Consider the following 13,846-nt stretch of genomic DNA (forward strand, 5'->3'; position numbering starts at 1 on the left):
AGCAAAAGGGATCTTTTATATGCACCATCCCACAGACAGGATAACACATACCATGACCTTTGATATACCAATCGTAGTGCACTGGCTGGAACGAGGCAGACGGGGATTGATCCCAAACCGACCGCGCATCAAGCGAGCGCTTTACCATTAGGCTCCGTCCTGCCCTTATTAGTCTAAACTAAAGTAGATATAAAATAGACCAGTACCCAAAAGAATACTTTAAAACGTATTGTCTAATTACACCACTGATACAGAGTACAATGTTTATACAGTTATTGGCTACTGGATGTCAAACATTTCATAATTCTGACATTACACCACTGATACAGAATACAATGATTATACAGTTATTGGCTACTGGATGTCAAACATTTCATAATTCCGACATTACACCACTGATACAGAATACAATGATTATACAGTTATTGGCTATTGGATGTCAAACATTTCATAATTCTGACATTACACCACTGATACAGAATACAATGATTATACAGTTATTGGCTATTGGATGTCAAACATTTCATAATTCTGACATTACACCACTGATACAGAATACAATGATTATACAGTTATTGGCTACTGGATGTCAAACATTTCATAATTCTGACATTACACCACTGATACAGAGTACAATGATTATACAGTTATTGGCTACTGGATGTCAAACATTTCATAATTCTGACATTACACCACTGATACAGAGTACAATGATTATACAGTTATTGGCTACTGGATGTCAAACATTTCATAATTCTGACATTACACTTGTCAGATTCAGGGGCGGATCCAACAAATACTGGTTTTAATTTGTGACTGTGTTCTCTCATTAATTTAGGATCTGGACGTAGCCCAGTGGTAAAGCGCTCGCTTGATGCGCGCTCGGTTTAGGATCGATCCCCGTCGGTGGCCCTATTGGGCAATTTTTCGTTCCAGCCAGTGCTCCACACCTGGTGTAAAAAAAAAGGCTGTGGAATGTACTATCCTGTCTGTGGGATGATGGATATAAAAGATCCCTTGCTGCTAATCGAAAAGAGTAGCCCATGAAGTGGTTATTAACCATATGTCTGACGCCATATAACCGTAAATAAAATGTGTTGAGTGCGTCGTTAAATAAAACATTTCCTCTCATCGATTTTGTGACTGTCTTCTGTCACTGGTTTTAATTTGTAACTGTGTTCTTTCATTGATTTTGTAACTCTGTTCTCTCATTGATTTTGTAACTGTGTTTTCTCACTGGTTTTAATTTGTAACTGTGTTTTGTCATTGATTTTGTAACTGTGTTTTCTCACTGGTTTTAATTTGTAACTGTGTTTTGTCATTGATTTTGTAACTGTGTTTTCTCACTGGTTTTAATTTGTAACTGTGTTTTGTCATTGATTTTGTAACTTTGTTCTCTCATTGGTTTTTAATTTGTAACTGTGTTCTCTCATTTGTTTTGTAACTGTGTTCTGTCACTGGTTTGTCTCATTGGTCTTGTCTTGTAACTGTGTTCTCTCACTGGTTTTAATTTGTAACTGTGTTCTCTCATTGATTTTATGACTGTGTTCTCTCACTGGTCTTGTGACTGTGGTCTCTCGCTGGTCTTGTGACTGTGGTTTCTCACTGGTCTTGTGGCTGTTGTCTCTCACTGGTCTTATGACTGGTCTCTCACTGGTCTTGTGACTATAGTCTCCCACTGGTCTTGTGACTGTGGTATCTCACTGGTCTTGTGACTGTGGTATCTCACTGGTTTCGTGAGTGTGGTCTCTCACTGGTCTTATGACTGTGTTCTCTCACTGGTCTTGTGACTTTTTTCTCTCATTGGTTTTAATTTGTAACTGTGTTCTCTCATTTGTTGTGTAACTGTGTTCTCTCACTGGTTTCTCTCATTGGTCTTGTATTGTAACTGTGTTCTCTCACTGGTTTTAATTTGTAACTGTGTTCTCTCATTGATTTTATGACTGTTTTTTCTCACTGGTCTTGTGACTGTGTTCTCTCACTGATCTTGTGACTGTGTTCTCTCACTGGTCTTGTGACTGTGGCCTCCCACTGGTTTTGTGACTGTGTTCTCTCACTGGTCTTGTGACTGTAATCTCACACTGGTCTTGTGACTGTGGTCTCACACTGGTCTTGTGTCTGTAGTCTCCCACTGGTCTTGTGATTGTGGTATCTCACTGGTCTTGTGACTGTGTTCTCTCACTGGTCTTGTGACTGTAATCTCACACTGGTCTTGTGACTGTGGTCTCACACTGGTCTTGTGACTGTAGTCTCCCACTGGTCTTGTGATTGTGGTCTCTCACTGGTCTTGTGACTGTGGTCTCTCACTGGTCTTGTGACTGTGGTCTCTCACTGGTCTTGTGACTGTGTTCTCTCACTGGTCCTGTGACTGTGGTCTCTCGCTGGTCTTGTGACTGTGGCCTCTCACTGGTCCTGTGACTGTGGTATCTCGCTGGTCTTGTGACTGTGGCCTCCCACTGGTTTTGTGACTGTGTTCTCTCACTGGTCTTGTGACTGTAATCTCACACTGGTCTTGTGACTGTTGTCTCTCACTGGTCTTGTGACTGTGGTCTCTCACTGGTCTTGTGTCTGGTCTCCCACTGGTTTTGTTTTGTGACTGTGTTGTCTCACTGGTCTTGTGACTGTGGTCTCCCACTGGTTTTGTGACTGTGGTCCCCCACTGGTTTTGTGACTGTGTTCTCTCACTGGTCTTGTGACTGTGTTCTCTCACTGGTCTTGTGACTGTAGTCTCTCACTGGTCTTGTGACTGTGGTCTCTCACTGGTCTTGTGACTGTGGTATCCCACTGGTTTTGTGACCGTGTTCTCTCACTGGTCTTGTGACTGGTCTCTCACTGGTTTTGTGACTGTGGTCTCCCACTGGTTTTGTGACTGTGTTTTCTCACTGGTCTTGTGACTGTGGTCTCTCACTGATCTTGTGACTGTGGTCTCACTGGTCTTGTGACTGTGATCTCTCACTGGTCTTCTGGCTTTGTTCTCTCACTTGTATTATGACTGGGCTCAATTTGTGCTTCCTAATTAAATATCTTATCTTTCATTTACCTCATTGCACTTACGGTTTTATGCGCCTGACTGGATAATTTTGGAAAGCAATTTAAGGAAATGGATTTTCCACTAATTTGAGCAGCTTAGAAATGTGGTTGTTGTTATTGGCAGGTGTAACTATACATGCATGTGGGTTGTGGTATCTAAGGTTTATTTCACAGAAAGTTCTGACAACACTAGTATATCTCGGATTGTTTTTTGTTTGATTGTTGGGGGTTTTCGTTTAGAAACCTAAATGATGATATATACTCTTCAAAAGAAGAAACGCAAAACCACATTGTCGTAACATTTGGAGAATTGATTTAATTATTGAATGGTGAGTCCGATAATTACCAAATGTTGCAGGATTGTTCACAATTCACTCTAGTCCATTGTGAGTAAGTGATAGGACACACCACCAAGGTCAAGGTCATCTGGAGTCAATACCGGGTGTGGCTTCCGCGTGTGTTGACAACTGCCTGGCACCGCCTGCCCATTGAAGCAACCAGAGTACGGATGGCGTCCCGGGGGATGGTGGCCCACTCGGCCTGCAAGGCTGCTGTTAGCTCGGGCAGGGTCTGGGGCTGTGGTTGTCGCTGTCGGAGGCGTCGGTCCAACTCGTCCCATAGATGCTCAATTGGGTTCAAATCCGGTGATATCGATGGCCAAGGAAGGACATTAATGTTGTTGTTCTGTAGGAAAGCCGTTGTGAGACGTGCTGTGTGAGGCCTGGCGTTGTCATGTTGGAACACTGCGTTGGCCATAACTGGAACGATGTGTGGCCGGAGGATCTGGTCAATGTAGCCCTGTGCATTCAGGTTGCCCTGCACGTGGACCAGGTCAGTTCTGCCAGTGTGTGAGATGGCTGCCCACACCATGACACTACCCCCGCCGAATCTGTCCACGTCCTGCACGCAGTTTGCCGCATAACGTTCACCACGACGCCTATACACGCGACATCTTCCATCATGATGTCGGAACAGAAATCGGGACTCGTCACTGAACCACACCTGTCTCCATCGCAGTTGAGGCCATTGTCGATGAATCTGGCACCACTGCAGTCGGAGTCGACGGTGTTGTGGTTTTAAGATGACACCTCGAACTGGACGTCTGGCACGAATTCCTACCTCGCGTAGGCGGTTCCGTACGGTCTGGTCGGATATCCTGCGCAAACCTGGTATTGCTGCGGCTGTGGAGGTGGCAGTAGTCAATCGTTCCCGAAGGTGGCGTACCCGGATGTAGCGGTCCTGCCCGGGGGTAGTGACCCGTGGTCGACCGGATCTAGGGAGGTCACGTGTTGATCCATGTTGCTGGTAACGGTCCCACAGTCTGGAGATGGTGCTTGGGGACACATGGAATGCCCTGGCAACGGCCGTTCTGGATTCGCCTGCGTCTAGTCGGCCGGTGGCATTGTTTCTCTGCGGTTCACCGAGACGTGGCATGTCCTGGATTGTCAACTGTCGGCCAGATACAGAGGCCAGGCAAGCGAACACCCTGCACTTTTATACTGTCGGTGTTCATGTTGCACGTGCAGACAACGCACGTGCAGTGGTGACATGGTTTGCACGTGGCTGCGTTTTTGCGAATATTCACATTTTGGAACTTTATTGTACAGTAGCTGCGTTTTATCGAATGTAACCGTGGGAATGTGTTTGGGACATGCAATGACCTTATATTCACAAAGCATGAACCGGTAGGAAACATAAAATCGGAGTTATAACCCATTTGTACCCTTTTGCGTTTCTTTTTTTGAAGAGTATATAATGTTTTTGTTTGTGTATTATCCGACGTAATATTGCATTAACTAACATATGCATGAGAGAGAGAGAGAGAGAGAGAGAGAGAGAGAGAGAGAGAGAGAGAGAGAGAGAGAGAGAGAGAGAGAGAGAGAGAGAGAGAGAGAGAGAGAGACAGAGAGAGAGAGAGAGACAGACAGACAGACAGACAGAGAGACAGAGGACGATCGATCTTCTTACCCACTGCACACCAGGCGAACGATCTATCACTAAGCTATACCTGGCCACAGGTGTAACTTGTTACAGGTGCAAAGTGTTACATCTGGTATAGGAAGGAAACATAAACGACATACAATGCAACTCGGGAAAATTTATTTATTTTGGATGTTTTCTCCCACCTTTTTAAAATGTAACGTTACAGTAAGGTACACCATTTGTGTGTTGCTAGTCAACACATTCTCTGTTTATTCGCCGATGTTCAACTGATTCTCTTGTTGTTTAATAATAGATCGCCAAAATAAAACAAGAAGCAAAAAACACGAGATGCTGAAATGTGCAAATAGGCGTCTGCAATTGAATCAAAGAAAGGAATGTTTGTTCAACGACACTTCTGCACATTGTTCAAACTAGCAGGCACGGATCACGGGGGTGGGGTGGGGTGGGGGTGTCGATGGGGTCTGCCCCTTGCCCACGATGAAATAAATAGTTTTCATATATTTTACATTGCATTCACCGCTAATGTTAAACTTCGATTTAATAAGTTGTATGTAGATCCCCACCCCTTGCAAATTCTGGATCCGCGCTTAATGCGCGGTCGGTTTGGGATCGATCCCCGTCGGTAGGCCCATTGGGCTATTTCTCACTCCAGCCAGTGCACCACGACTGATAAATCAAAGGCCGTGGTATGTGTTATCCTGTCTATGTGATGGTGCATATAAAAGATCCCTTGCTGTCAATCGAAAAGAGTAGCCCATGAAGTGGCGACAGCGGGTTTCCTCCTTCAATATCTGCGTGGTCCTTAACCATATGTCTGACGCCATATAACAGTAAATAAAATGTGTTGAGTGCGTCATTATATAAAACATTTCCTTCCTTCCTTCTACATATATGGTCATTGTTATAAATCGGCTTGGGGGCTGCAGGAAACGTGCTGCCGACGAATAGACTACATACTGATTAACTACAAGGAATCTTTTGTATGCATACCGGCCTCGGTGGCGTCGTGGTAGGCCATCGGTCTACAGGCTGGTAGGTACTGGATTCGGATCCCAGTCGAGGCATGGGATTTTTAATCCAGATACCGACTCCAAACCCTGAGTGAGTGCTCCGCAAGGCTCAATGGGTAGGTGTAAACCACTTGCACCGACCAGTGATCCATAATTGGTTCAACAAAGGCCATGGTTTGTGCTATCCTGCCTGTGGGAAGCGCAAATAAAAGATCCCTTGCTGCTAATCGGAAAGAGTAGCTCATGTAGTGGCGACAGCGGGTTTCCTCTCAAAATCTGTGTGGTCCTTAACCATATGTCTGACGCCATATAACCGTAAATAAAATGTGTTCAGTGCGTCGTTAAATAAAACATTTCTTTCTTTCTTTCCTTTGTATGCACCTTCAGACAAGACAGCACATACCATAGCTTCATAGGTGTCTGAATTGAATGGGAACTACTCCCTTTTCCCCAACGCTAAAGATTTTTGCATTACGCTCCACCCTACCCCCATCCCATTATAAATGAAAGCAAATTAATATAAATTTTATTCAAACGTTTTCATCGTTTGTGATTCATTCATTTTATAAACGAGACGTTAACAAAGTTAAAGTTTGTTTTGTTTAACGACGCCATTAGAGCACATTAATTTTATTTATTAATTATCGGTTTTGGGGTGTCAACATTGGATAATTATGACATACAGTCTTAGAAAGGGAAACCCGCTGCTTTTTTCATTAAGTAGCGAGTGATTTTTATATGCACCATCCCATAGACAGGATAGCACATACCATGGCCTTTGATATACTAGTCGTGGTGCACTGGCTGGAGCGAGAAATTGCTTTATGTGCTCACCGACGGGGGTCGATCCCTGACCGACCGTGTACAAAGCGAGCGCTTTGCCACTGGGCCATGTCCGGCTCTTAGGCGTTAACAAAGACGCAGTATTATTCCTACTGAACGAATAAGTATGGTGAAGAATGCAAAACACTGACTTAATCTCTTGATAAGGAAAGTAAAAAAACCGAAAGACAGCGGCTCTCCGATAAAGAAGGTAGAAAACAGATATCGCTTATGAAGACTTGGGATCCGCTGCCAACATGGCGGTAATGGGAAATTTCATTTCTGACGCGAGACAATGATCTCGACAATCGAGCCTGTTCATCACTTCCGCTTTGAAGTTCTGATTCAGAACATACATCATCGTATTTTGAGTGGCTGCACTCGCCTTACGAAAAGGGACATGTTTAGTTACAGGCGCAGATCCACGGGAGGGGTCCTAGAGGGGTGTACTTCCCTTGAACATCAAAATACTTGTAATATTTAATGTGTAATGAATGTATATCAGTGGCGTAGGAAGGAAGCAAATGTTTTATTTAACGACGCACACAACACATTTTATTTACGGTTATATGGCGTCAGACATATGGTTAAGGACGACACAGGTATTGAGAGAGGAAACCCGCCGTCGCCACTTCATGGGCTACTCTTTTCGATTAGCAGCAAGGGATCTATTATATGCACCATCCCACAGACAGGGTAGTACATACCACGGCCTTTGATATGCCAGTCGTGGTGCACTGGCCCAGTGGCGTAGGAAGATGCAGGGAAGTGGGGGAGCGTAGGGCGCGCGCACACACACACACACACACATATATACACACGCACACGCACGCACACACACACAGACACACACAGACACACGCACGCGCACACACACACACACACACAGATATATATATATATATATATATATATATATATATATATATATATATATATATATATCATCGCTGCAGCTACTGGATCAAGAAACGTGGGAGAGGGCACATACCCCCTTTCTATCCCCATCCCCACCCCACCCTGCTTCCTACACCAGTATATATAATCAGTTTTTGTTGATGGTTTTTTGGTTGGAGGAGGGGTTTGTTTTTGTTTGTTGTTGTTTGTTTGTTGTTTGGTTTGTTTTTTGTTTTTGGTCTCAGAATTTGGGGTGTAATATTGTGGTTGAATGGATATTTCAGAAATAGATTGAAATAGTTAGCAAATATTATTTTATTTTGGATAGCGTAAACACTATTTTATAATAATGAAACCACAAATGCTGTAAACCTTATGGCCTGGAACGCATCGAGAGTGAAGAAAGGGACCAACTTCCATCCGCCTTGGCAATGTGCATATTACCTGACGACATTACTTTAGAATTTCAAATATGTCTAGAATTTTTCTGACGCTTCCATGCTATTTTTAAAACGGTTATCCAGCCAGTGCTTGCATGCGAGTACTGCCGGCTAAGGCTAAATAGACTTGTCATAGGCTTTTGGTAATGGCAGTCTTAAGTACCGAGTAAAACGTTTGTTTAGTTTAACGACACCATTAGAGCACATTAATGTATTAATTATAGGCTATTTGATGTCAAACGTGGTATTTGTGACATATAGTCTTAGAGATGAAATAAACCTGCTATAAGTTTCCATTAGTAGCGAGGGATCTTTAAAATGCACCATCCCCCAGACAGGATAGCACATACCACGGCCTTTGATATACCAATCGTGGTACACTGACTGGAACGAGAAATAGCCCAATGGGCCCACCAACGGGGATCGATCCCAGACCAACCGCACATCTTGCAAGCACTACCACGGCCTTTGATATAACAGTCGTGGTGCACCGACTAGAACATCGTGCTGGGGTGTTGTTAAAGATTATTTCATTCATTCATTCATTCATTCATTCATTCATTCATCCATACATTCATCCATACATTCATTCATTCATTCATTCATTCATACATTCATTCATTCATTCCCGCTAGAACGAGTAAAGACAGAGTAGGAAGGGTAAGTCCTCCTGACAGTTATATCGGAGAAGCACCTGACAGTGGTTCAGGGCCTGTCAAAACATCCTTTGGACTTTGATTTGTGCAGGCGATTTTGGATACGATAATGATTTGTTTAATTTTTTGCGTTCCGAACACAGGAACAAAATGGTCGATTCTCGATATCTAACTACTAAACATTTCCCGACATTTCACACCAATGTTTTTTTGTTTTTTTTTCTCTTTTTCTTCGAGAGGTCATTCATGTATTCATTTATACTTATATTCGTGCTTGTATCGAATTAAGATGTCCTGGGCACACACCTCTGCTATCTGTCCAGGACAGAGTTAATGGCTAGTTGTTAAACTCGCTCTGGGTGGAGCTGGAACCGGGATTCGAACCGAGTACCTACCAGCCTTATGTCCGATAGCTTAACCATTACACCGCCGAGGCCGGTGTTTAAGATGTTTTCAATATCGCAACTTTAAAGGTTTTATTTCCAGATGTTCGGGAGGTGTTCTTAGCTTTAAATTCCACTCCAAGCAACGTTTTATTTCCAGATGTTCGGGAGGTGTTCTTAGCTTTAAATTCCACTCCAAGCAACGTTTTATTTCCAGATGTTCGGGAGGTGTTCTTAGCTTTAAATTCCACACCAACCAACGTTTTATTTCCAGATGTTCGGGAGGTGTTCTTAGCTTTAAATTCCACTCCAACCAACGTTTTATTTCCAGATGTTCGGAAGGTGTTCTTTGCTTTAAATTCCACACCAACCAACGTTTTATTTCCAGATGTTAGGGAGGTGTTCTTAGCTTTAAATTCCACACCAACCAACGTTTTATTTCCAGATGTTCGGGAGGTGTTCTTAGCTTTAAATTCCACACCAACCAACTTTTTATTTCCAGATGTTCCCCGCCATGTGTTCTTAGCTTGGGCTCCATACCAATCAACGCTTTATTTCCAGATGTTCGGGAGGTGTTCTTAGCTTTAAATTCCACACCAACCAACTTTTTATTTCCAGATGTTCGGGAGGTGTTGTTAGCTTTAAATTTCACACCAACCAACGCTTTATTTCCAGATGTTCGGGAGGTGTTCGACTTGTTTGATTTCTGGGATGGTCGGGACGGTCTGATCGACGCTGTCAAAGTGGGAGATTTGTTACGGTGTGTCGGTTTGAACCCCACGGTCGAAATGGCCATTAAACACGGCGGAACGAAAAAAGCAGGTGAGGATTGTCCGAGAAATCGTCAGATAATGGTAATGGGGGGGGGGGGGGAGGGTAGGGTAACAGAAATAGTCAGACAATGGTAATGGGAGGGGAGAGGAGGGGAGGGTAACAGAAATCGTCAGACAATGGTAATTGGAGGGGAGAGAAGGGGAGGATAACAGAAATCGTTAGACAATGGTAATGGGAGGGGAGAGGAGGGGAGGGTAACAGAAATCGTCAGACAATGGTAATGGTAGGGGAGCGGAGGGGAGGGTAACAGAAATTGTCAGACAATGGTAATTGTAGGGGAGAGGAGGGGAGGGTAACAGAAATCGTCAGACAATGGTAATTGGAGGGGAGAGGAGGGGAGAGTAACAGAAATCGTTGTCATATGCACTCACAAAACTGTAAAATAAAGAATGCTAAGTATGTTATTTCTAGCATTGGTTATTATTATGTACTAGTATTAAATTTAATTAATTAATTTTATTTTTAAAAATGTATTTGTTTATTTATTTATTATCATAGTCGTCATCATCACCATTGTTGTTATCACCTCTCTCTCTCTCTCTCTCTCTCTCTCTGACTCTCTCTCTCTCTCTCTCTCTGACTCTCTCTCTCTCTCTCTCTCTCTGACTCTCTCTCTCTCTCTCTCTCCTCTCTGACTCTCTCTCTCTCTCTGACTCTCTCTCTCTCTCTCTCTCTCTCTCTCTCTCTCTCTCTCTCTCTCTCTCTCTCTCTCTCTCTCTCTCTCTCTCTCTCTCTCTCTCTCTCTGACTCTCTCTCTCTCTCTCTCTCTCTCTCTCTCTCTCTCTCTCTCTCTCTCTCTCTCTCTCTCTCTCTCTCTCTCTCTCTCTCTCTCTCTCTCTCTCTTCATCTCTCTCTCTCTCTCTCTCTCTCTCTCTCTCTCTCTCTCTCTCTCTCTCTCTCTCTCTCTTTCTTTATGCTTGAACCTTAATTGGATATAAGCACGAAAATACGTTGAAATGAAATGAAATCGTTGCACACTAAGTGTTTCTACCCAGGCGAGAAGCAGCTTGCGTTTGAAGAGTTCCTGGCGAGTTACGAAGCCGTGAAGAAAGAGAAGGATGTCGGTACTTACAAAGAGTTCGTTGAAGCGATGAAATCTTTCGACCGCGAGGGGCAGGGCTACATCTCGGCGGCGGAGATGCGACACATGCTTACTGCAATGGGTAAGACATTAATAAAATAAAAAAAAATTCAAGGTGCATGTCATGTTACTCAGCTTCAACAAAACACGACAGGGGCTGATCCAAGGTGGAACATGAGGATCCGGTCACCTCCCTGTGACTGGTCTGGGTACTTTTGGTCACCGTACATGTATCGGGCGTAGGAAGATGCAAAAAGGTGAAGGCGGGGGGGGGGGGGGGGGCACACACGCGTACACACACACACACGCGCGCACACACACACACGCACATACATATATTTATACATGTATGTATATATAAATATATAAAAACAATCGCTGCTGCTAAAAAGTGGGGTGAGGGGTACATGCCTTTATTGTCCGCACCCACCCACTGCTTCCTGCGCCAGTGCACCCAAGGTTCAATCACGTCAACAACGGGTCCAATTTTGGACATCGCCATGGGCCTATTTATTCTACAATGTAGTTCACGCAATAGAGAGGGGAAACAACTCTTGTCTGCATAAATGTCATGGACGCGACAATATAAGGGAAATAACTCTGCTAGTTCTATTCCTATCCTGGACAGAGGAGCCTGGCCAAGGCCGGCACCTGTGCCCATAACAGGCGTGTGCTACAACAGCTTGCTCTGAATGTGCACGTTAAAACCTATGACTTGACCTGACCTGCTAGTTCTATTGAAGTTTGTATACAAGCACATTTTTTTGTTACAAACAGTATAGGTTCTCTAAATAAAGAAGATTATGATCAATTTACATATATATACCATAGTGTTTTCGCTATCATTAGTAATAATATGGTATTGTCTAGTTTTTGTTTTCTATGTACAGGTTTTACGTTTTTATGTCTTCTTTTTTTCTTATTTCTTTCTTTCATATTTCTTTCTTTCTTTCTTTCTTTTTTTTTGTTTTGGAAAGAACAATAGAACACGGGCCCCCCTAAATTTTGCTACAGTATTTATTATATATTAATTTTCATTATTTTGATGATCCCCCTCCAAACCTCCCCCAAAGTTCCCTTGGAATTCCACCTCAAGTCACTGAGCCCCCCCCCCCCCCCCCCCAGTGGATTTTCTGGATCCGCCACTGGTATAGATCTTTAGTCATAGATATATTGTAGAACATTTCAAATCAAATTTTCTTTGTTTGTTTCTTTCTTTTTCTTTTGGGTGGGTGGGTGGGTAGGTGTGTATTTGTTTGATTTTTGTTTGTTTGTTTGTTTGTTGTTGTTGCTGTTGTTTTTTGCAACTAAGGTTCAATGAATTTGAGTCGCTGGGGCTAGTATAAAAATAAGGTAAGTGCTCGCCCGCCTAAATACACCATTGGTCGTGGCTTAACACATTTAGAATTACTGTCAACGACGAAGTGTTCTTGGGACTCCCCACAGCCATTGGCTCGCTTCAGATCTACTCACGTAGATACCTCAATGCTGAGAGACCATTAAGATATTTTCTCAATGAGATTTCGACCACGTGACTGTTGCTATGTTACAGGGGAGAGACTGACGGACGCCGAGGTGGACGAGATCATCAGACTGACGGACACGAGGGAGGATCTGGAGGGGAACGTTAAATATGAAGGTACGTGGGGATTTACCCCTTACGGATGTAGCGGTTTCCTCTAAAGGCGACCCCACACTATGCGAATGTCTCGGGCGACAACAGCCAGTTGTGACAAGACTAAAAGTACGATTTCATCGTGATCGGAAACTGTTTTTACCTGCTCCTGTACCACTTGGGTTTAGAGGCCGGGACGTAGACCAGTGGTAAAGCGTTCGCTTGATGCGCGGTCGGTCTAGGGTCGATCCCCGTCGGTGGACCATTGGGCTATTTCTCGTTTCAGCCAGTGCTCCACAACTGGTGCAACAAAGGCCGTGGTATGTACTATCCTGTCTATGGGTTGGTGCATATAAAAGATCCCTTACTGCTAATCGAAAAGAGTAGCCCATGAAGTGGCGACAGCGGGTTTCCTCTCTCAATATCTGTGTGGTCCTTAACCATATGTCTGACGTCATATAACCGTAAATAAAATGTGTTGAATTCGTCGTTAAATAAAACATTTCCTTCTTTCCTACCACTAGGGTTTCAGGCATGTCCGTCACGGTTCCAGTCTCTGGATAGCCAGGGATCCGACCCGGGACAGAAACGATTTCATTGTTGTCTATGCAATCGGCTATTCTCGTACGAAGCATTCGTATCGTGTGGGTTCGCCTTAAGACTATAATTATTTCGGATTTATCAAATGTTTACCACGATTAATAACTCATTGTGATCTAGTAGTGTCGGTAAGGAGAGTAAACTTGAAACTTTATCTATGGACTCAAAACTGATTAAATGGACTGTCCTGAGTTTGAAGCCTTTGTAAGATCTTTCAGACTAACAGAGTATTTTGGGGACTAAAATTAAATACTGAATAAATTTGTTTGTAGGGGTGGGGTGGGGCGTAGCCCAGTGGTAAAGCGCTTGCTTGATGCAACCTTTTTAAAAATGTGTTTACAATACTAGTGTGTATATTCAATGTGTTTGTGTCGGATGCTAGCGTTTTGGTGGAAGTCATTTTTAATTTTACAGAGGGTTTTTTCGTACGTATGACATTTTTGGAAGGTACAATCCGATTTGTTACTAGAAACATTAGGACGACCACAAACACCTTGTTTATACACACACTAATTAATTTTTAAAAAAAAGAAA

At 43.4% G+C, this 13,846-nt stretch overlaps 1 protein-coding gene across 1 annotated transcript in view; it reads left to right on the forward strand.

Moving 5' to 3' along the window:
* LOC121369770 (myosin essential light chain, striated adductor muscle-like) overlaps positions 1-13,846 on the forward strand; it is a 47,434-nt gene that overhangs the window by 27,204 nt on the left and 6,384 nt on the right. The window contains exons 2-4 of the mRNA XM_041494832.1: positions 9,858-10,004; positions 11,012-11,179; positions 12,650-12,736. Coding sequence (XP_041350766.1) covers positions 9,858-10,004; positions 11,012-11,179; positions 12,650-12,736 — 402 coding nt within the window. The remainder of the gene's footprint in view (positions 1-9,857; positions 10,005-11,011; positions 11,180-12,649; positions 12,737-13,846) is intronic.

The sequence above is a fragment of the Gigantopelta aegis genome, chromosome 1 (assembly GCF_016097555.1).
Source record: "Gigantopelta aegis isolate Gae_Host chromosome 1, Gae_host_genome, whole genome shotgun sequence".
Classification (NCBI taxonomy): Eukaryota; Metazoa; Mollusca; class Gastropoda; order Neomphalida; family Peltospiridae; genus Gigantopelta; species Gigantopelta aegis.